General features: G+C 43.6%; 1 protein-coding gene across 1 annotated transcript in view; it reads left to right on the top strand.

Annotated features, from left to right (window-relative positions):
* The window catches only part of Cfap54 (cilia and flagella associated protein 54), a 281,209-nt gene that overhangs the window by 155,190 nt on the left and 100,996 nt on the right, over positions 1 to 25,023 (top strand). The window contains exons 46-50 of the mRNA XM_038314435.1: positions 2,515 to 2,601; positions 8,700 to 8,822; positions 14,864 to 14,917; positions 19,392 to 19,599; positions 23,040 to 23,116. Coding sequence (XP_038170363.1) covers positions 2,515 to 2,601; positions 8,700 to 8,822; positions 14,864 to 14,917; positions 19,392 to 19,599; positions 23,040 to 23,116 — 549 coding nt within the window. The remainder of the gene's footprint in view (positions 1 to 2,514; positions 2,602 to 8,699; positions 8,823 to 14,863; positions 14,918 to 19,391; positions 19,600 to 23,039; positions 23,117 to 25,023) is intronic.

The following is a 25,023-nucleotide window of genomic DNA, read 5'->3' as shown; positions in this document are numbered from 1 at the left end:
AGATGCATCCGAGAGCAGCAAACCCCAACTGTGAGATAAAGGGCAGTCATTGCTCACCGTTTCCAGAGTCCCAAAGCCTGAGTACAGCCCATCTTTTCCCCCTTTGTGGGAAAGAAATCAAAGCGGCTATCACAAATTCCAAGTTGAATGCACTTAAAAAGAGACGACTGTGCCCTCGACCCTGGCCTTCTCTGTTTCCCCTGCCTCATCTCTTCTTTGTGTGCCCATCTATCTCTTTTTCACGTCTCTACCCCTCCCTCTCACATTTGCCTTTGGCAGCACTTACTTCTCCCTTTCTGCTTCTTTGACCTCTTCCACAACTTTTTTCATGTACAGTTTTTTTTTTCTACTCTCATGGGATCCTTGTTTTTCTGAACTCAAGTCTCTTCCTATATTAAAAATATTTATTGCCTTGGATATAAGTTGGGAAATTATAAAACTGTGTAGTAAAATTTAGAGGGTGATAAGAGCTTTCAACACTGGGAAGATTTGGCAAGGAATTGTTTACTAAAAAAAAAAAAAACTAATCAAATAATATCCGGTCTCCTGTAGTGCAGTTCACTTCTGGATTGGGATATGCTTCCCTCCCATGGGGAACCCCTAGCTGCATCCCCATAATCATATATAATACGTATCACTGTGCTCAAAAAGAAATGAGACTTTTTCCTCCCAAAGCCTCAGAAATTGAGATTTTTTTTCCTGAATAATTGAGCAACTGCAGCAATAAAATAGCGTGTTTTTATTTCTCATTAAAAAAAAAAACCTAAATCTCAGAGGTAATTGCTCTTGGTGTTTTGTGCTGCATTAATTGCTGGAAAGGTTTTGTTTGACATTTGCAGTGCATAATTGTAGAAAAGTATATTATGTTCAAAGTCATTTAAAACCAATTTCAATCTTTTGCAAAAGTGATTGCTGGTTGGAGCGTCTAACTGACCTGCCGTTAGATGTCCCCCAACCAGAGAGAAGCTGCAAGCAATTTCTGTTTTGTGTTACATTAACCTCAAGAAGAAGCCTCATGGCAAATGAGACATCTACAAAATACAAAATTTGCTCTGAGACAGTAATTTGACTCATCTGGATCTGCTGGCTCAGGCCTGTAATCCCAGCTACTCTGGAGGCTAAGAACAGAGGGTCAGAAGTTCAAGACCTGCTTCGGCTAGTTGGCAAGTTAGACGCTAACCAGCTTAGGAAGGCACATCTCAAAATAAACAGTGAAAGTCAGAGACATCAGGAGATAGAGTGCAGTGGTGGTGGGGGGTCTTGCCTAAAATGAACAAGGCCCTTGGTTCGATCCTCAGTCTAGAGAAGGTAAAATAATTGTGGGATCTCACACTTTGGCATGCAAGGTGCACATGCAGCAGGAATATACTTCTGGTTTGCGTTGTGATTTGGAGCCGTTCCAATATCTAGGCAAAGCCATCCCCTGCTTTGATGGATAGTGGCACAGTTAAGAGGGATGCTGGTAACCTGTGGCCACTCACATATCCACAAGACTTCAAGAATAACTGGGCTGTGGCTTTAACTCTAGGACAGGAAAAATACAATGAGAGGAGAGAGCCTGGGTTTACTCAGTAGACTCCGTGCTCTCTAAAGGCTGAGAGCAGTCAGGATTTCGTTCTCATTCAGCAGTGTCCCATCTAACATATGAGGCCTGCTGTCCACTGCCAGGGAAAGATCCCAACTGAAGACCTTGCCGGTGATGCTGATGCGAATGACTCGGAGCTAGTTAGGAGGCACGAACAGAAGTCCTTTGATTGAAGCCCTGCAGTTTTTGGTAGCATGTTTGCTGAGATATTTCTGAGAGTCCTCACACACTTACGTTGTTATTACCTTTTAAGGAAGATAGTTAATTGGACTTGAACTTCTGTGTACTTAGAGATGTAACCCCTTGCTTTGGGGTCATGAATGGCATGATCTTGGAAGTCTAAGTTTCTGATAGCAGGTACAAGGTCCAGTAAAATTATGAAGCTAACACCATAGCTAATATTGATTGCCAACTTGATGGGCTCAGGAATCACCATGCAAACGAACCTCTAGGCATATCTGTGAGGGACTTTCTAGATGAGAATGATTGAAATAGAGATACTCACCTTAAATATGGGTAGTACCGTTCCGCGGACCGGCACCCCTAAGTAAATAAAAAGAATGCGGGCTGGGTGAGCATCAGCATTTATCTCTCTGCATCTTGACTGAGGCTGCAGTGGGGACCGCTGCCTCCTGCTCCTGCTACCACGCCTTACCCTCCAGGATGGCTTGGCTTCGATGAGCCAGTCTTCTCTTCAGTTGCTTTCGCCGGGGATTTTAGCACATTAATAAGAAAGGTAACTGTTAATAAGAAAGGTAACTGATATGACTGGCTAGACCATGTTCTTTGTACAAAGTGGTTTATTCTGCTCATGTAGAAATGTGATACTTCGTGTAATATATTCTGCAGTTAATGTTTGACAAAATTTGATTGCCAGTCTATTACATTGCTAAGTGGTATCTTAAAGAATGTTTTTTTCCTTCTGGTAGGTTCTGCCTCTTCTTGCATTGTACCAATATTTTGTGACTGTAATCTGCCAAGACATCATCAAAAATCTAGAAGCAAGAATCCTCAAGGTATGCTACAAGCTGTTAATACCTTTGACATTCTTTTTCCTTTAAGGATACTGTTTTGTGTGAAATTGATTCTAATTCTTACAAATAAGCCGTTAATGACATGGTATCCTACTGATATAAAAATGGTGTGGGGCTGGAGAGATGGCTCAGTGGTTAAGAGCACTGGCTGTTCTTCCAAAGGCCCTGAGGTCAATTCCCAGCAACCACACATGGTGGCTTACAACCATCTGTAATGAGATCTGATGCCCTCTTCTGGCCTGCAGGCTTACATGCAGACAGAATACTGAGAATACTGTATGCATAATAAATAAGTAAAAAAAAAATAGTGCAGTTTGGGCCTGGGAAGATGACCCCCGTATCACACAGACAGCTCTCCCAGAGGACCTAAGTGCATTTACCCACCCCTACCTTGGGCAGCTCACAACCCCCTGTAGCTCCAGCCTCAGCGGGTCAATGATGTCCTCTTCTGACCTCCATACATAAATACATATTTATAAATTAAAACATATGCAAGGAATGAAGTTGATTCAGTGGCTCAGAGTGCTTTCTGGTCTCTCAGAGGACGCAGGCTCAGTTCTCAGCACCCACATGACAGCATACACGCATCTGTAACTCCAGGTCTAGGAGATCCAGCCACCTCTTCTGGCTCCTGTGTCCTCCTGGATGTTTGTGCTGTACACAAGCTCATGTAGGTGTACGTGCGCGCGCACACACACACACACATACACACACACACACACACACACACACACACACACACACCAGATAAAATTTTTAAATATTTAAGAAATCTTTTAAAAGTAATGCACTAGCCACAGGTTAGTTGCTGAATGTTCCCAGGTCCTTGTGTTTGAAGACAGCCTACAGCTGGTGGTGATGTTGTTTTCTGTGCTTTAGAGACTCAGGCACTCTCAGCCTGACCTTCACAATAGCTTGGGGACTCTAAGAATCATGGAGGTCCCTGCCTTCTTCTCCCATCACCTGTGGCGGGTGTATGCCCCTTGGGTTTTTTTTTTTTCTGTACTTGAATCATTTCAATTATTACTATGTCCTGTGGGGTTATTTCTTATTCTGTACCTCCTGAGCGTTAATGTGGAATACAACCTTTCTGTCCCTCCCTCCCTCCCTCCCCCCCTCCCTCCCTCCCTCCTTCCCTCCCCTCCCTCCCTTCTTCCCTCCCTCCATTCCTCCATCCCTTTCTGCCTCTCTCTCTCTCTCTCTCTCTCTCTCTCTCTCTCTCTTTCTCTCTCTCTCTCTCTCTCTCTCACACCTTGCTCACCCCCCCCCCACACAAACACACACACTCACACACACTTAACATGTGAGCACAGACCATACTCACCAAGGCCTTTGTTTCTATTGCTTCCTTTAATGAACACTGTGAAAGCAGAGAGATTTAAGTGAAGAAAAAGCATTTAAAATAGAGTATTTGTTATTCTTGAGCTTAAATGATTTTTTTGGCCATCGTTTTGAACGCTTCTTCTCATGCAGTGACATAATCATTTTCATGCTAATAAATGCTTCACAAAGGGATCATTCGGAAAGCCTATTTAGGGGCTAGAGAGATGGCTCAATGGTTAAGAGTACCAATTGCTCTTCCAGAGGACCTGGGTTTGATTTGCAGCACCCACGTGGTGGCTTACTACTGTTAATTACTCCAGTCCCAAGAGATCGGGCACATTCCTCTTCTGCCTGCCTCAGACAGCAGGCATGCATGTGGTGTACGCACACACACACACACACACACACACACACACACACACACACACACACACGCACACACGTAAGATAATTAAAGCCGATTTATGCCTTTGCAGATGTCAACCATGGTGTAAATACTCCGCCACTGTTGTCCTCAAGGCTTTACCAGAGAGGCAGATGGGACAAGAGATAAATACCGTGGCTTGTGGTCGGAAGAGATGATCTAGAGCAGTCTCTCGGACATTCAGCTCCACACAGCTCAGCTCCACACAGCTCAGCTCCACACAGCTCAGCTCCACACAGCTCAGCTCCACACAGCTCAGCTCCACACAGCTCAGCTCCACACAGCTTAGCTGCACACAGCACTTGGGGACAATGCTCTAGCTCACCACTTTCCCCTTTCCTTGGAAACTCTCTACTTTTCTCCCCTAAACCCCTCCCTGCTTTCCAGTGAGGAGAAACTGAACTTCTCTGTAACCCATATCTCCATCTAGACCTTTTGGGCCTTGGAGAATAGTCTTTTGCTTTCTATTTCTAAATAAATCTTTATGGACTTCATATTTATTTATGTGGACCCTGAAAATGTCTGGCTTTCCATCGGAACTACTGATTCCTGGATTATCTTGTTTTTGAAGTTCAGTAGCACATTTTAAAACCCATCCTCCCTCTGTCATTGACACTGCAATATTCTTGAGGCTAGGCTCTGTATCTTAATCATCTTTTAATTCCCCATATTATCTTGGGTAACAGGTTCACATATTTGATATTCATTAGTTGATTTTTAGAATTAGTTGAACTTTGAATTTGTAGGCATTTGTCAAGTGCTCACTGTCTTTGTGTGTGTTTACTGCCACACATATTCCAGAGTTGAGCCCTGAAACCCACATAGTACAGAAAATCGATTCCTGCAAGCTGTCCTGACTTTCATCCATGTAGTGCCCCAATAAATAAATAATATTTTGAAAAGATTTACTGGATACCTCTTATTTAACTCAGCTTAGTAACTTGAGGCCATGTAACCCACAGTCTTTGATTATGAGGACACGGAAGCTGGGAAGAGAGATAGGATGCGCATGTTGGTAACATATGCACCTGTTCCTTAATTACCCCACGTGAGTGTGGTGAGAATCATTTCCGAAAGTTTGAACAAGAAACAGGTGGCTTTAAGGTGTGAGGGTTTCACTCAGTGTGCAGAATTTAGGTTTGGAAATTATACAGCTAGATGAGTGGGGAAGAAGATCCTTGGGAAGCTATAGCGGCGAGGAAGTCTGGAGTTGTTTAAGGGATGGAAGAGATTTTGTGCTGTTGGCATGGAAGTTCTGAGCAGGAGACAGCATGACAGTAGAAAAACCAGAGAGCGATGCTGCCTAGCTGTTTCCTCCAGGCTGCACATGATCACTGCTGTCTTGGATCAGAACAGAAGACGATCAAGAACCAAGAACAGCCCTATTAGCATTCTCTCACTGGAGGGATGCAGAGGTTCTTGAGACTCACGGGCTCACAAGACCATCCCCTTCTTCGAGATAATACTATAGATAAACAATTGGCTGGGTTGGGACTCTTTGGTAAAGTAGTTTTTTTGTGAGTTGTCCATGCTGCTGGTGGACTCTTTGGTGGTGTAACTGCCCATGGGTTGCCCAGGGTATTTTCTGGCAGTATAGTTGCCTTGAGTCTCCCATGAACCCGTAAATAACCTCAACAAACTCATAATTCATCAAGTTAAGCCAAGACAGAATTCTCTCTTTGGTCTGGGGTCATGATTTTGCCATAGAGTGTCTTTGAAGCCAGTGAAGAACTGTGTTCTCTGTCTGGAGCTTTGGTTAAGAGCGATAGTCATTGTAGAACGGGAGTCAGGAGAATGATCTCAGCAGATCTGGCACACTGCCCAGCAGAGCTTATTGGCGCAGTAAGATTGAAAACTGGTTCTGGGGATCTTAACAGATGCAAGGATAAAAGAGAGATCCCACAGAGAACAAAATGACAGTTTGTGTGAACAGAACTTGTGTGACCTTCCTGAAGTAACCAGGGTTCGTAAGTGGAAGAGAAACACCAGGGTTGGGAAACACCAAGCAACGATGCTCTCTGACTAACCAGTCTATGATAGATAGATAGATCTAGAGTCCAGTGGAGTCTTCCTGTTCATGCAGACCTGTTCATGACCAGATATCCTGCTTCACTGTAGACCTGCTAACCCCATTAAAGATTTATTTTCAACGTTTCAAGCATTCCCAGGAAGGGGAAGGGTACTGCTGCTTCAGAAGGCACATGGAAGTCTGGTGGGTGGCTGGTTCTCGTTGTCCTCTGGCGTGTGTCCACAGTGCAGGTCGCCATTGCCTAGAGTGATAGGAGGAAATGGAGTGAGAGGCAGCCTTGGCTGATGTTCTGGTACGGTGTCTGAGCACACAGAGGTCTGTAGGGGGATTTTCCTCTAGACATGAATGGAAGTAATGACTACCTGGGGTCCAGAAGTGTTCATCTATCTCCATAAGTGCTTGCTTTGATATTTGATGGCAGGGGGGTGGTATGGCAGGTACAGAGACTACCATCTCTTACGCAAAAACTGCAATACACAGACAGCTCAATAGACAAGTGACTTTCTCTTTCCCATTAAAAACAGCCTTCTGGGATTTTATGTTTTATTTTCATGCTATTTTTTTAACCACCGATTTCCCCTAACTTGCCTTTTTTTTTTTTCCTTAAAGTTTTGTTTGTTTGTTTTTCCCACTCTTGGTTCCTAAACCAAGGATAAAAAGGAGAACAGAAACTATGGTGTATTGGCATGCTGAAGATAAATTGATTTGTCTTTTGTGTGTGTGTGTGTGTGTGTGTGTTGTGTATACATTCAATTTTGTGCTTTATTCTCTGTGTCTATCATTTGTACCCTTGCCCTCCACAAAATCACTGAACATTTTCAAAGCATAAATCATGTAAGGGTCCTTTCTGGTTCAAAGCCTCCACAACTTATTTTCCCTGCTGACGTTGGACCTGGGGCCCTGCATATGGTAGCGAGAACTTTCTGAACTCTGATACACCCGCAGTCCTTTGTCTCAGTCTGGTGAGGGAGGACTGGCTTGAAACTCTCTGTCCTTCAAGGACTAGGATTTCAAGTGTTCACTGTCATGCCTTCAATCGAGTAACTTTTGTTCACTGAGTAAAAAGAGAGCTCGCTGGGTCTACAGGCTCTCTGTGTTTGGCCACCATCTGTGCCCACTTCCTGACCCTCTCCACTGTCCTCCCCTCTCTCCAACCGCACAGAACCCATGGCCTTTGTGCTTGGGGTCCTCTCCGCATGCCTTCTCTCTCCTCAGGATCCTCTCCGCATGCCTTCTCTCTCCTGGGGGTCCTCTCTGCATGCCTTCTCTCTCCTCGGGGTCCTCTCCGCATGCCTTTTCTCTCCTTTACATGATCTCCAGCTCTTCTCTTGAACCATCCTTCCTTCCTCATTGCAATTTTCCAAGACCCCACTATTGAAAGCAGGATTTTGTCAATACCTCTAAATCCCGCTCCTCTCTCTCTTTTTGTTTTTTTTGAGACAGGGTTTCTGCATAGCTCTGACTGTACTGGATCTCACTCTCTAAACCAGGCTGGCCCCGAACTCACAGAGATCCGCCTGTCTTTGTCTCCCAAGTGCTGGGATTAAAGGTGTGTGCCACCACCACCGGGCCTTCTAAGGTATCTCTTACTATGCAAGCCCTGCACATGTCTCTTACATTTGGTTAATTACGAATCTCAGGGGACTCTAACCTTCAAGTGGGCATGCTGTCCAAGAGAGGTTCAATAAACATGTTGAATGCCAACTTCCCTTCCTTTAATTTCCTGATTTAGTTCAATTGAATTGTATTCAAAACAAACCTTGTGGAATGTATAGCTATCAGCCAGTTAAAATTGTTAATCATATGCCTTTAAAGTTGACACTTAATTAAAAGATAAGAAAATTAATAGTTGTCTCTGTGTTGACACACTGTGCTTTTGTCTAACTTCCTTCAGAGGGTTCAAGAACATCGGGAGTATTCTTACTTTATTTTTTTTAACCCAGGTTCCCATGGGAACCATGGGAACAAAGAGATAATAAGTTGAGTTAATTTCAAAAACTTCTCCATGGCTGTTAGACTTTTGTGTCTGCCTCTGATGAAGTAAGCAGCAGCTGATAAGAGCCTGTTGTTCCGAATGCCCCCTGCTGTTGTTAGCTTTGTGGTCCACTGCACTTGGAGACAGGCATTTTCACAAGCACACTGCTAAGTACTAGTGTTCACCCACTAATCAGTGAACGCCGATTCATTACACACTACTGTCATTAAGAGGGCATTTTGGATCTTAGAACCTGATGCGTTTTCCCGTGACTTTGTATTTTGTAAGCAAAAAATACTAATATCAGATCTTTTTTCTTTCTTTTATAGACCGAAATCCTTATAGATTTAGGCTTCTTTTCTGAAGCCTTTTATGAGCTATCCCAGATTTTTCATGGAAAAAACATGCCGTGTGCCATCCCTGCTGGCTATAAAGCTGCAGCCAAAGTTAAGGTAACCTCCCCACCTGATTCAAAGCTACAGACCCGTATTTAAAATCCCCAGAGGCTGCATTCTTGAAGCCTAGGGAACATTCCCACAGAATTGTGTGTGCAAGTCTCCAGTGCTCCGGACTGTGCTGCTATGTCTAGTTACAGCAAAATCAAGTGTCATTTATCTGGCATGGAAAGGGGCCAGGCGGGGAGGGCCTGCCATTCTGGAGAAGGTTATTGCAGTCGAATCCTGGCCCGTGCCTACCACATGTTGCTTTTTAGTATAGGTATCTCACTGGTCTCTTTAGGCACATCCGCCTACATAGCCCAGACGTGTGCACACACCCATCACACACACACACACACACACACACACACACACACACACACGGAAATAGCGGGTCACTCTCCAGGGGAGATGGTATGTTCATGTGAGCATGAGACTTACAGACACACATAGGAAGAAGTCAGACTCAAATTTAGAGGGCCTAAAAGAATCAACAATCTTATCAGGTTTGTTCAATGTTTTCATCAAGGTGACCTGTCCACATGTATTATTTGGATATCTTTAATGTATGTACCTTCTCCCCTGTTCCTTCCTCCTCTTGTCCTCATCTTCCTCTTGCACCTGGGGAAGCAGTCCAGGGCTTTGTGAATGCCAGCCCGGCACAGCCCCTGTGCTATCTCTCTCTGTTCAGTGTTCTGTGATTTCTCTGAGAGAAGAACAGTCTCCATTTTGCATAATCTATTTTGATTTTAGAAGATAGTTTTACCTGGGTTGCTTAATTTGTATTTGTAAACTGGCTAATTGAAGCATCCTTGAAGATGAGTACTGAGTTTACAGCGAGAACATAAATTAAATCGGAGTGACTTGTTATTTCCTTCTGCTTTGGTTTTCCTGGTGATCGGGGACTCACTGGGTGACCTTGCTTTAGGCAGATGCTGATTAGAATTTTGATTTCATTATAAGTAGCAATTTCATCACTTGAGCATATACATTTAAGACAGAAAACTAGCAATAAAGCAAGTTTATCTTCTAAAGGGGGGGGGGGAGCATGGAATTGGTTGGATAGGGAGGTGGTGGGAACAATCTGGGAGGAGATGGAGGAAGGAAAACCGTATTCAGAATATAGTATATGAAAAAATTATTTATAATCAGTTAATACATTAAAATTAAGAAATCTACTGAGGAGCTAGGAAGATGGTTCAGTTGGGAAGAGCACTTGTTCTGCAATCATGAGGCCCAGAGTTCAAATCGCCACACCACCATAAAACCCTGGGCATGACTGTACATGCCTGTATCCCCAACCTTGAACCCCAAGAGCATGTTAGCCAGCCCGCCCACTGGAAGACCTCTAAGTTGGAAAGAGGCCCTATCTCAAAGAAATACACAGTAGAGGAAGATGCCTGGCATCCTGATCTGGCCTCCACATGTGCACATACAGACACATGCTGCACATGTGTGCACACACCCATCACACACACACACGGAAATAGCGGGTCACTCTCCAGGGGAGATGGTATGTTCACGTGAGCATGAGACTTACAGACACACGTAGGAAGAAGTCAGACTCAAATTTAGAGGGCCTAAAAGAATCAACAAAATGAACTGAAGTCTTGAGAATCACCCATGTGAGCTGGCATCACATGTGTGTGTTGTATCTGCTCATATTCCATACAACTGCGACAGTGCTGTTATTTGTTATAATAGAGGCTGGGGACATAGCACTATAACAGAACAGCTTTTTGAGCACACGCGAAGACCTGGGGTGGGTCTGGAACACTGGAAACATGAGGATGATCGTAAGACTGGGGAGGGAGTTCATGTGATTGCCCAGGATACTTAAAGCTCTGGATTCAATCTCCCACTCTGATGTTTGTTTGTTTGTTTGTTTTTGTTTTTGTTTTTTTATGACAAAATAAAAACTGAGTGTGGTTACGCATACCTATAACCCCAGTACATTTAAGGTCGTCCTTGGCAAGTGTGAAGCCATCCTGGGCTTCATGAAACTGCGAAGTTATATATAGAACATCTTACTAGGGATTTTCATTAAACAATATGAATACATATGGATATATGCATATCTGTGTATATACTTATATATGTATACATTATATACAGTGTTTTAGTATATATGGTATATGTGTAGATGTATACCTGCCTAGCTGTCTATGAATTACCGACCTCTCCTAGTTAGGGCGACTCTTGCTGTGATGAAGCACCATGAGCAAAAGCAACTTGGAGAGGAAAGGGTTTATTTGGCTCACTCTACCAAATCATAGTTAGTCACTGAAGGAAAGCAGGAGAGGAACTCAAACAAGGCAGGAGCCTGGAGGCAGGAGCTGATGCAGAGGCCATGGAGGAGTGCTGCTTACTGGCTTGCTCCTCATGGCTTTCTTATAGAACCCAGGACCACTAATTCAGCGGTGGCACCACCCACAAAGGGCTGGGCCCTCCCAGGTCAATCAGTAAGTAAGGAAATGTTGTACAGCTTTACCCACAGCCCAACTTTTGGAGGCATTTTCTCAACTGAGGATCCCTTTTCTCCGATGACCCCAGCTTGCACCAACCTGACATAAAATTACCCAGCACAGTACCTATCAGGAAATAAGTAATTTGGCTCTTCATCCCTCTCCTGTGATGTAAATGAATTTATCCTCTTGTCTGGATGAAGTTAGTACTATTTTCTTGAGTGCCTCCCAGTCAATAGTATTTTCTTATTATAAACAACCTGTCTTTTGGTATTAAAATTATACTTCAATAGATTCAGACTCTTTCTTTCTTTCTTTCTTTCTTTCTTTCTTTCTTTCTTTCTTTCTTTCTCTCTTTCTTTCTTTTTCATTTGTTTGTTTGTTTTCCGAGACAGAGTTTTTCTCTGTAGCTTTTTTTGGAGCCTGTCCTGGAACCACCTCTTGTAGACCAGGCTGGCCTCGAACTCACAGAGATCCGCCTGCTTCTGCCTCCTGAGTGCTGGGATTAAAGGCGTGAGCCACCACCACCCGGCTTATCTTGAGTGCTTACTGAATCCAGGCAGTGTTCTTGGCATGGAGAAGGAGCAGTGAAAGCTGTCATGAAGCTACTGCTTTCCTGGAGCTTGCTTTCTTGTGCGGAGGGCAGATCGTAAACACGGAACACAAATCTCTATGACAGGTGGCGATGTTCTGTGAGCACAGTCCAACAGAGATGAGGGGGAGAAGCTTGACCTGGGTGGTGGGCTGCTGTCTCGTTATTGGGAAGGTTTTTCTCATCAGCAACTTGTGAAGGACGGAAACCAAGCAGGGGTCTGGGGGGATGACCTTCCAGGCACAAATCATCGTATGACAAAGGCCTTGGGGAAGATGCTGTGAGATATCATTGGGGAAGACCAGGTAGGTCTAGAGGTCTAGTGAGGATGTAGGAAAGAGGAGGAAGGAAGGAGGGGAGGACTCAGGGACCAGGTGATGTGATCATGACACAGTGATTATTGAGGTGATAGTCACAGAGGGGAGGGAACAGCGGTCTATTGCTGTACAGATTGTGAGGGAAGAGCTGGCAGCATTAGACTGGTGTTTGGAGGTGGAATTGTAAGAGCATAAGTCAAGGATGACTACAGAGTGTTCAATCTGAGCAGTCAGCAGGTAGTTTTCATAAACTGTAGAGGAGAAGCTGAGCAAGCTGCGTATGAGATCTACAGACAGCTAGGTGGGTAGCATCCATTGTGTAAGGTAGCAATGTCAAGAATTCAGGGGACCAGTTGGGGCTGCATATGTGAAGTTGGGAGTTTTAACCCCGAGGTTTAAAATAATAGTCTGTACTGGCTAGTTTCATGTCAATATAATACACGCTAGAGGTGTCAGAAAAGGGGAAGATCCAACTGAGACAATACATCTGTAAGAGCAGACCACAGGCAAGCCTGTAGAGCATTTTCTCGGTGATTGATGCAGGAGGACCAAGACCATTTGGATTGGTGGTCCTGGGTTCTATATGAAGTAAGGCGGAGCAAACCCCAAGAGCAAGCCAGTAAAGCAGCACTCCTCCATGGCTTCTGCATCAGCTCCTGCCTCCAGATTCCTGCCCTGTTTGGGTTCCCGTTCTGACTTCCTTTGTTGATCAACCATGATGTGGGAATTAAGCAAATCATCCCTTTCTTCCCCAAGTTGTGTTTAGTCATCATGGTGTCTCATTGCAGCAGCAATAACTAAAACCCTAGCTAAGGCTTGAAATAATCCAGGAACGGAGGCAGACAACAGAAAACAGGAGCTGAAGGAAAGTAATTTAGGGCCATCTAAGTGTACAGTCCTGAAAGAAAACATGGACAGAGAAACCACGTGCATGGGCTGAGAAACAAGAGTTTTCAATGGCCGTTTGCATCGAGGAAACAGCAGCGAAGAATTCAGGAGCCATTTTTGACATGACCATCCCAAGCTTCATTTTTCTCCAGGAACTTTCATAAGATAAATGTGTAGGTGAATCGTCTCCCGGTGGAGTCTGACTTCAGATTTTGTATTCTCAGAGTTAATTTGCAGCTTTCCACCTTCAATTGGGGATTTAAAAGTGTAATTAAAAGAGAAAATGCTTTCAGGGTTTATAATTAAAATAGGTGCCAATGTTATTAGGCTGCGGGCCAGTTATTTAAAGAAGGGTTTAATGAATTTGGTTTCACTTGCAAAGGAAGTTGCTGAAAAAAAACTTATGGATTACAGTTCAACTCTTCAAAGCACTTTAAAAAGTTCTATATTTTACCATATGTTTGTATCAAGATTCCCCCCTTGTCACTAAATAAAGTCCTATTATGAAGTCCGTCATTTATTTCAAGGAAGAGTTCCCTTTTTTGAGTCATTAGTTCTTCAGTGTCCCTAGATAACAAAGAGTACTTCAGAAGGGGAATTCTGCAGTACGGGTGCTGGTTGGCAATGAAAGCTAATTGGCTTGGGCATCTAGAGAGGAGGATTTGGGTGTAAGCAGTGTTTTTGGGAGGGGATTTCAGAATGTATGCTGAGTAAGAAGGAGCAGCCCACAGCAATAGGAGGAAAAACGGTCCAAGAGCATTGATGGAAATATCACTGCCCTGGGCTCCTCGGACTGGTAGGACATTAGTGCCCCGAGTCGCTGCTCTTCTGAATGTCCCTAGGCCACGGAATGTCCTCAGGCCAAGAGATATGGGATCTTGAGCTAGGACACCATGGGCATATGAGTGGCTTCTCTTTCCCTGGAAGCTGTAGCATACTTCCTGGAGACTGGAGGTGGGAGAGGCGGATCAGTTTTGTCTCCTATGTTGGTCCGTCTGTTCAAAAGTTTGGTCAGGGTGAAAAGAGACACATTCTGCTCCATTATACTACATTTTCCTGTGGGAATAACTGTTGCCCTTGAGCCAGAACACTTAGAGCCTACCACAAACACGAGATTCCCATACAGAAGGGAAGAGAACCATAGTCATTCTAAATAAGTGTTCAAGTTCTCCTCAACACGGCACGTTTTAAAAGGGAGAGTATTGCTGGAGACTATGGGAAGTGTGGTCACGTGATATGAATGGGCTTGGAAACGGAACCCAGCCGCTTCCATTTCCTCAAGATATCCTTGTGTTCTGACCCTGAACTCCTCCCAAGATACAGTCCAAAGGCAATAATCAAAATGTAGACAAAATGTCCACCAGTAATATTTGACCTAAGGCTGGTTGGTGATGTAAGGATGAAGAATGGCCCCACTATGTAACACGCGATGGCAAAGAAATTTAGTTCTTATACTATATTCATTGATACCTTCTAGGCTGAGATTTGCAAGCAACCCAGTTTTGTAGGAATAAAAGTAGGCAATTGTTGGTGAAAATGGAATAGAAGTGAGTATATAATTTTAAAAATAATCAGCAAGAGAAGGACAGGAAAGACAGAATACTGATGCTTAGTGCCTAAAAGAATTTGACTTATATACAATTTTTAGCATTTTTTATACTAATATTTCTGACAAGATCATGTATTACTTTGACAACAAAATGGTGCTTAAATGATTTTAGGATACTTAATAGTTCCATTTAAAAGAATGCTCAAATAATATGTTCTGCTATTAATATTTTGTATTTTTGACAGATAACTCAATTATTTGATTCTGGAAAACCTCTTACCAATAAAGACAACATACAGGTAATAACAATATTTAATGTGGACGTGTTCTGAGTCATTTCACCCTATTTGGAAAGTATAATTTCTGATTTTGAAATCCTGCTCTACATGTATTTTCTCCTCCCTCCCTCCTTTCTATTATTGACAGGGCTCATATAGCCCAGGCTGCCCTTAACACACTGGGTAGCCAAGGATATCCTTGAACTCCCAATCTTCCTCTTTTTAACATCTGATAATAGGGTTTTGATCACAAAATTCTGAGGCTAAAGTTAGAATTGTATCAAACTAACTTGAGGTCCAGGCCAGTAACTAGCAGTGACTACTCAGACTTCTAGAACCAGGTGTGTTCAGTTGGTTTGTTTGTCCAGTCATGTATCTTTGGCTTTCCTATCTAAATGTCTCTGTTACCTAAATGGTAACAACTGACTCCCACTGTAACTAAAGGACTTTTTTTGGAGCAGCCCATGTGTTCAATATAGCTGCTACTTGTATCCTTTCTTCTCAGTTCCAGGACTGTGCACCAATTGCAGGGGGTGTCATTTTGTAACATTTTCATATGCAGCTCCTCTGATTTCCCCAAAGGTTTTTGCATAATGACGATGAAATTGTCTATTAACACCTGTCAACCATCAAACAATTGGTGTTTAAGCATTTGATTTCCTAGTGACATTTAAATATTTAAAAAAAACAACTTAATAAAAACCTAATGATATTATTAGCACCTTAAAGTGTTCACATTGAAGGCCTTTGAGGACTACCATTGTCACAAGGGTTATGGAGGTGCTGGTGACAGAGAAGACATGAGTACAGTAATCTAGGAGTGGTTAATGAGGACAGATAGCTATATGGAGGGTTGATTGATTGTTCGATTGATTGATTGATGGTATCAAACAGCATTGTCTTTAATTAAGCTGTAGTGATTAATGTTCCTTGTCAACAAGACTGGATTTAGAATCCCCGTGGAAACAGACCTTTGGGTGTGTCTAAGAGGCTTTTTCCAGAAAGGCTTAACTACAAAGGGAAGACCCACTCTGAATGTGATCAGCATCATCCCATAGCCCTGGCTCTTGGACTGAATGAAAAAGAAGTATTTATATAAATGCCCCACATAGGAGTTGGTCTCTCTGCTTCTTCGCGCTGTAGATGTAGCATGACGAGCCAACTTCTAATGCTGTTCCCTCCTTGATACAAAGGACCATACCCTCAAACTGTGGCCCAAACAGACTCTTCTTTTCTTAATTTGCCTTTCTGAGGTATTTTGCCACAGCCATGAGAAAAGTAGCTAATACAAAGAATTTGTCCCAGAAGTGGGGGCATTGTGGCTAAAGCCCAGCCATGTGGTGCTTAGGCCATTGGAAGCCGTTTGCAGGGCCAAGGTGGGAGAGTTTGAAGTTTCAGGCTAGAAAAGCCCTAGAATATTGTGTATAGAGCTTAGTGGTCTATTCTAGTGGGACTTTTGGGAAAGCAGAAAGTCAAAAAGTTGTGGGCTCATGCCATTTCAGAGGAGACCATAGACTCTATTGGGAATTAGATTAAAAGCCATTCATGTTACATTCTGGCAAAGAATCTGATTGTGTTCTGCCCGTGCCCTAACAGCTTGGTTGATCTGGACTCGAAGGCAATGAAAGGCTTTATTTGGCAGAGGAATATTTAAGACAGGCTGGCCTTGTGTTGTGGCAAGGGTAAAGCTGACTGCTTTTCCTGAGATTTGCAGAGAGTCTGGGTAGCAAATGGAACAAAAAGGTGGGAAGATAAAGTTTGTCACAGAAGGGAGTGTGAGCATTTAAAGTCGCTCTCAGGATTGTTGTAGACAGAACAGCGGCATTGTTGGAGACGTTAGCACACTAATGGGATTTCCTTGTGCTATAGGATGGAAACTCAGAAAAGCCCTGAAGGCAAGAGCCTGACAACCAAAGGAGAGAAGGAAAGTTGTGAGGGAGAGAGCTTACCTCAGGTGCTACCAAGAGGCTGCCAGCCCTGCACATTCACCTAGGAGAGAGTTTCCTCAGGGTCAGCCCCCATCACAGGCAGCATGCTGAGCATTGTCCAGCTGGCACTGGCTTTGTATATTAAAAAAAAGAGGGGGGAACCAGCTGAATCCCAGCATTCAACTCTCTGCTTCCTGACTGGATGCAATGTGACCGGATGCCTCATGCCCTCCTGCAGCACTTTTCCTGGTGTGGGGTGGGATAAACCACCCTTCCTTTGTGAAGCTGCCTCCTCGGGCATTTTGTCATAGCAGTGAAAGTAGCTCACACTTGATTTATTTTATTTTACTGATTTTTAAATAACTCAAAAGTCACTTTTCTCAAACCTGCTTTATTTTTCCTTAATTTTGATAAAGCACAGGGCCTCTCTTTGTTAAATGAAACCTTCTTACTTTTCTATTATTGTGCATTTTATCCATAAACTCCACTTTGAATTATGTTTCATATCGTTCAATATTTTTCCCTAAGATTTTATTTTAATTCATAAGCAAACTGTCTGAAATGAAAGAACTGGTATTAGGAAGATAAAGATTCATATCCATGTTTAGGTGTTCCCAGACCTTGGGGAGCTGAGGAATATTTCTCTCTGTCTAGTCACAAATGCCAGGCTACCCTAAGAACACATTTCTAGCGGAGCAGTGTTTGGTCTGAAAAGAGTGTCTGTCTGATCATTTCTTTACTCCAGAAGAGACTGACAGCATAATGAAAACCCAATTTCTATTAGCTAATTAATTAAAACAGTACTGTTGGCCTGCTTCAGACTCTTCAGATTACACTTTCTGTATAGAGGGAGAGAGGAGTGTTAAATAGCATTACTAATTAATCTTCCTTTGATCCTCAAGTGTTTGTGTGTAATTGTCAAGGCTCATTAAATCAGTTTGCTGAGGAGGGAAGAGAAGAGAAATGGCCTCTCTCTCCTTACCCCCAGCCAGCCTGTAGTTTCTTCTCTGGGTAGGAAGCAATAATGATGGTCCTGGTGCCATGCTTGGTCTGCACCCCTGGCCCAGCGGGTGTTCTACATCTGCTCTCCCTAGGCAGTGCTTTCAACCCACAGAATAAACTAAGAAAGGAGGAACAGAGACCAGGCAACCTAACCTGTCAACGCCTGTCTCTGTTGCTCCCAATTCTCCCAAATGATGGAAATTTTTTCTTCTTGTTTATGTAAGGCAAGTAGTTTGTCTCTTTTCTAGAGTAGGTAGATAGCCCCAGCATCTTCTTTCTGTATCAGCTCAAAAATGACTAAGTGTCTGCTGCATCCAAGGTACTGTTCTATGGCCAGCAATCACAGTCAGGGAGCACCACAGGCCGGCACCAAGTCCTTATAGAGCTTATCCCTTAATGGGCAGGGCTAGCAAAAGTGAATGCCATAAACACAAAGAAGTAGCTCACCCTGTGTATTGGGACAGACCCAGCCTTCCTTGGGTGTGCAGAAGGAGCTGGATGCACTGTAGTAAGTGTAAGATCACTTGGGGTGAGCAAGTTCCTCTTCACTTAAAGATAGATGGGACTCATGCAACTTCACAAAAGAGTAATCTAGAAACAGAGACAAGTACAGAGGTCTTGAAGCAAACTTTCTTGGATTGGTGATAGCTATCCTCGCTAGTGTGGAGAGAGTTGTATGGATGGTGGGGGTAGCACATAGGCTCAGAGAGGCCAAACGGAAAAGCCTCGTAGGGACAATGTAGCATGGGCTCTTATCTGAGCGAAATGGGGGCCATTGGAGAGCTTTGAGCCAAAATGTGGTCGGATCCACTTAGGTTTTGCTTTACTTCCATGTTTTACGTTCTGTTATTTATTTGGGTCGGTGGGCACATGCCAAAGTGTGCCCATGGGGGCCAGAAGACAGCTTCCAGGAGTTTGTTTTCATTACTGTGTAGGTTCTGGGGGTCCCCAGGATTGGTGGCCTGCACCTTTACTCCCAGAACCTTACCCCACTTGCCTCCAATTTTAAAGAGATCTTTTAAATCTGTTGAGTCCACTGTGTGCCAGGTTTTATTTTGGTGTCTGTGAACAAGCGTCAGCCAGTCAATGATACAGACCCATTTTCAGCCCTCTGTAGATGGGGAGGAGGAGGAGGTGATTAGAATGTAGAAGAGAAGACGGTGTGGAATGTCTCGGCGGATCGCGAGTAGACAGGCAGCCTGATTGCTGCCCAGGGACCACTTGCTCCATCAGTGCGATCTTCATCTGCCCCCTTACACTGCAGGCCATCAAGGGAGCTTTGGTTACAAGGGAGTCCTGGTTACAAAGGAGGCAGGGATGAGATGGAGAGGGGCTGGAAAAGGGCGTGGTCGACCGTGGATGCTAAGCTGGGTAGGGAGGCTGTTTCCCCGTTCTTGTCCAGTCTGTGTGTGAGTTGAGGAACTGGAGCAGTTCTGCCATTTATGGAAATGTCGTGCCTAATCCTTCACCTGACACCCAATCAGAACGATGAACGGGGGTGGGGGTGACACTAAGATGTGAGAAGATGTTTAACTAACCCGACCCTTTCCCCTTCTCACCTGTAGGCCCTGGAAGATTTGATCAACAGAGGCTTGCCTCTCACTCTGGTTACTCTTGGCCAGCAACACCTCTTAAACAAATTTAATTTTGCCAAGGCCCGTTTCTTCATCAGTTTGGCTGCGACCATAAACTGTATCCCGGATAATTCCCCCAAAACACTGTACCACACAGTTGCCATTGAGAAGAACAAACTCAGCCCCCCAAACCTGAAAGGTGAGCTTTGGTTTTCATTTTTATCTTTTTCTTGTTTTCTCAACCACTAACCACCCTACTCCCAATAATCTGTTTGACTATTTGAGCATATATTTCCCCCTGAGGTCCTATGGCACATATATGTTTATGTCTTGGTACAAGTACATACATATTTATCTGTCCATCCATACATATCCGTAGGAATATGATGAATATTTAAAATAGCGCTTGCCAATGTTTTATAGACTAGAATTTCACATTTTTTGCATCTTGCATATCTTATATAAAACAAAATGCATAGCTGGAGAGATGGCTTAGCAATTAAGGGCATTTGATACTCTTTTAGAGGACCCAGGTTTGGTTCCCAGAACCCAGCCTCTTACGACTCCAGTTTTGGGGCTCTGATGCTCTATCTGGATCCTGCAGGTGCTTGCATACACAGAGCGCGCGGATAGACATGCAGGCATAGTAAAAAAACAAAACCACACCTTTTAAATGATTTCCCTGAAGCCATTCTAGGACAACTGTCTTGCTTTGATTCACTGCATCTGTTTACAAGTCTGTGCTATGGACATTCCATGGTAAACTGAAGCAGTTCCCCATTGAAATCCATGTGCTGTCTCCAAGGAGCCGTATCACAGTGATACCGATCTGTCTGACAGTGTCTGTCGCTAGGATGGGCACCATTGGGTGGGGCTTGTTGGCTATCAAGTGTGCGTGTTTTTGAAATACGCTGCCTTAATTTTTTGATCTTAATAAATAAATGTTATCTACTATTTCACATGCTGTTTAACTGTGGGTTTTATTTGTGTCTTGTGTTTTGGTTGGTGGTGTGTGTAGTCTACCTACTTTGCATACTTTCACGTTTGTGGGAACACGAATGAGTGTGGGTGTAAGTGAATGCAGGTGATAATACCATACTTTTTATAGAGTTTTAATATATTTTAAAACCAAGGGGTGTGATAACCTTAGCTTTGCATTGTGTGTGCCATGTGAGTGTTTTCATGAGTGAGGGCACATGTGTGGGCACTTGTCTGTGGAGACCAGGGTTCCTTGGGAGTTGTCTGCCTTATATTTGGAGATAAGGTCTCTCCCTGGGACCTGGAATTTGCTGATTTGGATAGGCTGACTGGCCAGCAAGCCTCGGGGATGCTTCTGTTTCCACCTTGCCTATATGGGAATTACAGAGTGTGCACTTGCACATCTGGCTCTTCCTGAGGTCCTGGGGTCAAACTCTTGTTTGACCTTGTGTTCATGTGTTGTTTACTGACTGAGCCATCTCCTCGGCTCTAGATTTGTAGTTTTGCTCAAGATTTCTTAGGAGAATTTGCCTCTGTTCTCTGATTTAATCTTTTTATGAATGTTTGGTACCTCGAGATACTTGTTTGATCACAGTTCAGTCTTGGTAAGTTGTGTATTTCTAAGGGTTTGTTTCTTTCAGGTTATCTACTGTGTTGACCCGTCTCTGTTCATAGTTTCTTGTTGCTGTGGTTTGGAAACGAAGTCTCCTCCTCACCAGGCTCACCAGCTAAAACCTTCATTCCCAAAGCAGTGATGCTCACAGGCAGAGCTTTCTGGCAGTGATTTTGGATCATGGGGCTTTGACCTAGATGCTGAATTAGTCTATAGATGGATGTGCAATGTGTAGTGTTGTTGGGAAACAGTGGAGACATCAAGAGGTGAGGCCCAGCTGGAGGAGGCGGGTCTCGGAGAGCTTGACTTAAGGGTATGTCTAGTCTCTGGACCCTCCCTAGCCGCTCTGGCTGTCTGTGGTGCGAACTGTACACTCTGCCATCGGCTCACAGCCACCATGGCTCTTGTGACTTGAGCTGTACCCTCTACTATAACTGAAATTGTTGATTCGCCCGTTTTCTATGTGCATACACACTTTCCCGGAGACTATAAGACACTTTAAAAACAATTTCCTCACTGAGTAGGTTCTGAGAACTCCTTGTATTCTCATGCTTGCATTAGATCTTTCTTAATCTCTTTTTTTTTTTTCTGAGAAAAAAGCCTAAATCCAGCCCTTTTACTCAGCTGACCCCTAAGACCAGAGTCTCCTGTTTTAAGAAAACAGTAAGGAGATTGAAACTGGAAGAAAAGAGAAAATCAGTGCCTGCAGCACAATTAATAAAAATCCAGAGACAGAAATTGGGGTCTGGAGGTCAGAAAAGCAAAACCATCAGCCACTGGCTCTTACCTCTGCCTCAGTCCAAAATGGCGATCCTGCCTCCAGGAATCTCACTCAGAATGAGGCTGTGTCTGAGAGCTGTCTCCTCCAGTCTTATATTCCTCTCTAGGGCTGGGATTAAAGGCATGCACCACTGCCTAGTTTCTATGGCAAACTAGTGTAAACATGTGTGTCCCCACTGCCTGGTCTGTAAGGCTGACCAGGGCGGCTGTTTTACTCTCTGAACTTCAGGCAAGCTTTATTTATTAACATACAAATGAAATATCACTGCAAGTGCCAAGTTCCCTTTGATTCTGCAATTATTCTCTCCCTCTGTCAAGTCTATAGCAGATAGTGTTCTGTGGCAGTGTGTAGTGACTTGCGATTATTCAGCAGGCTGACTGACACAGGCAAAGACTTTTATCTGAATCCTGCTTCAGAATAAGGGCAGACTTCCTGCAGATGAGGGATTGGGGAGACACGTTGAATAGACCTGCTGCTCCAGAGGGCCCCACTGGCTGCTGTTACAGCAAGGGCTTCTGCATATCAACAGAACCAAGGCTACTGGGCTGGTTTGAATAGGAAAGGCCCCCATAGACTCAGTGTTTGATTACTTGGCAAATAGGGAGCAGCAGCATCAGGAGGTGTGACTTCGTTGGCATAGGTGTGGCCTTGTTGGAGGAAGTGTGTCACTGTGAAGGTGGCTTTCAGGTTCTATACGCTTAAACCATACCCAGCGCAGCAGTTTCCCCTGTGGATCCAGATGTAGAACTCTCAGCTCCTTCTCCAGTACCACATCTACCTGCATGACATCATGCTTCTCGCTATGTGATAATGGACTAACTCCCTGAAACTGTAAACCAGCCCCAATGAAATGCTTTCCTTTATAAGATTTGCTGTGGTCATGGTGTCTCTTCACAGCAATAAAACCCTAATTAAGAGAGCTTCCAAGGGAATTTTTTTTTTTTTTGGTATATTTGAAGTGTTAGAAATTTCCAAAAGATCAGGAGAAGGGACCACACTTTTATATCAGAAATTGGTAGCCCAAGTAACACCATTCAGTAGGCAAAAGACATTTTCTGAGCTGTCTGATTTGTGGCAAAAATAAGGACCAGCATTTTAAGGTTTATTTAAGGAATGTTGATATACATATGCGCCTCTAATGTTCACTGTTGATTTTGTTTAATTATATTTATTGATACATTCCATGAATTATAGATTTTAACAAATATAAGTGCTATTTAAACTAACCACTGATGGTTGATATTCCTAACAACTTTCATGTCTTTAGATATTTACACAAAGGATGAAAATTCACATTGTCAACTTTCAAGATTTAGAGATGACTGCACTCTTAGCATGATAAAGGTAAGCCTTGATGTTTCTTCTTCCAAACATGGTAAATCATTTATCAAGATGCTCACCACACAAAAGGCATTTTGTATGGCGGTTTAATTATCATACTTCTGTGATGTAGGTATTAATCATTTTTACTTCAGTGTATTTCATAAAAAACAAAACAAGCCGGGCGGTGATGGCACATGCCACTAACCCTAGCACTCGGGAGGCAGAGGCAGGTGGATTTTTGTAAGTTCGAGGCCAGCCTGGTCTACAGAGTAAGTTCCAGGACAGCCAGAGCTACACAGAGACCCTGTCTTGGAAAATAAACAGCAGCAACAACAACACACATAAAACAAAAACAAAAAACAAACAATCCTAAGGTTTAGACAATATATGAAATTTACTAATGCCATTCAAATAATATATAGGTCTGGGAATCACATCTATTTTTTAAATTTGTTTAAAAGGTCCATGGTTTTAACCATTATACTAAATTATTTACGATAGTCCTTGCTTTGTACATGCAAACTTTTCAATATCTGTGTCTTTTCTATAATTCTATCATTTTCCCCTTCCCCTTCCCGCGGTTCCTTTCAAACCCTCTCATACATATCCCCAGCTTTCTCTCTTTCAAATTCATGACCACTTTTCCTTTAATTGTTGTTGGATATATGTGTGTATGAATATTTATTCCTAAATACGTAAATACAACCTGATCTGTCTGTACAATGTTACATGTATGTTATGGTTTCAGAGCTAATCTTTGGTTTCCTGAGGAAGACGATCTCCCACTCCCAGCATTCCGTAGTCACCTGTAGTTCGTTGCGCAGAGATAAAGCCGTGTGAGCTTTCCCTTGCCTACCAGCATGTCTAGTGACGTCGCCCTTCCTCGGGTCTCCTTTAGGCTGCCGTACTGATGAGACTTCATGCTGGTAGCTTCTCTGATACTTCCAGAAGATACCATCTCACAGTACCTTTACTGGTCCTCTGGCTCTTAAAGTCTCCTCTTCGTGTCCCCTGGGTCTTCAGTGCAGGAGTTACAGGTGTTTCCATTTGGGACTGGGCTCAAAATGCAGGCAACTCTGCATTCTGATTGGGTGTTGTGGTTTTCTGTTAGTGGTCTCTGTCTATTACGAAGAGAAGTTTACTTGATAAGGAATGAGAGTTGTACTTATCTGGAGCATGTGGACAACTGTTTAGAATGTAGTTAAGGATTATTGTGTTGGTTTAGTAAAGTGGTCCTTCTGGTAGCTTCTCCTCCGAGATCCATGAGTTCACTAGCCCTGGGTAGTCTGCTGGATTTCAGGTACCACCTGTGATTTCCGTCTCACCGGACCTGTTGTAAGCTCAGTTGGAGCGCTGTTGGTTACCTCCTAGGTCTTTGTGCCACTGCTGCATGCTGAGTAATCCTGCCATGCTAGTTGTTGTGGTGGTTCATAGATATCAGAGTTGGGTAGGTCTGCTGGTTCTATCTTTCCTTTCGAAGCTTGCACGGTGCCTCCCCCAGCACTGTGAGAGCTAGTTCTCAGGGAGGAGGCTCTTAGATCCAGTCCAGTGTCAAAAGTCCATGGCGACACCGGTTGTGTGAGAGACTGTCTTCTGCCTTATTGATTCTGTTGACTGTGGGTTGTCTATCATAAAAATCTCATTATCTCCGTATCACCAATTAGGCAATCAGCATTTAACTTGAGATACGGTCTGTCTTCATTACGGAATCTCTCTGCTGATTAGCCCACTCGCTGACATTTGCTTCTAACTTCAAAGAGCCCACTCGTGATACCCACACTTTTATGGTCATTTGTGGACATGCTCCGTGTGTCAAAAATGATTATAAAATGTATATGCACCCAGTATGCATGTAGCCGACCATGGTGAAAGAGATTCTGCACCGACTCTTGGGCTCCTCCCTCTCCCAGACTACCAAGTGGCCCTTC

Source organism: Arvicola amphibius, chromosome 17 (assembly GCF_903992535.2).
Source record: "Arvicola amphibius chromosome 17, mArvAmp1.2, whole genome shotgun sequence".
NCBI classification, from domain to species: Eukaryota; Metazoa; Chordata; class Mammalia; order Rodentia; family Cricetidae; genus Arvicola; species Arvicola amphibius.
Note: the sequence above shows the minus strand (reverse complement) of the source record. Positions and strands in the feature narration are given on the sequence as shown.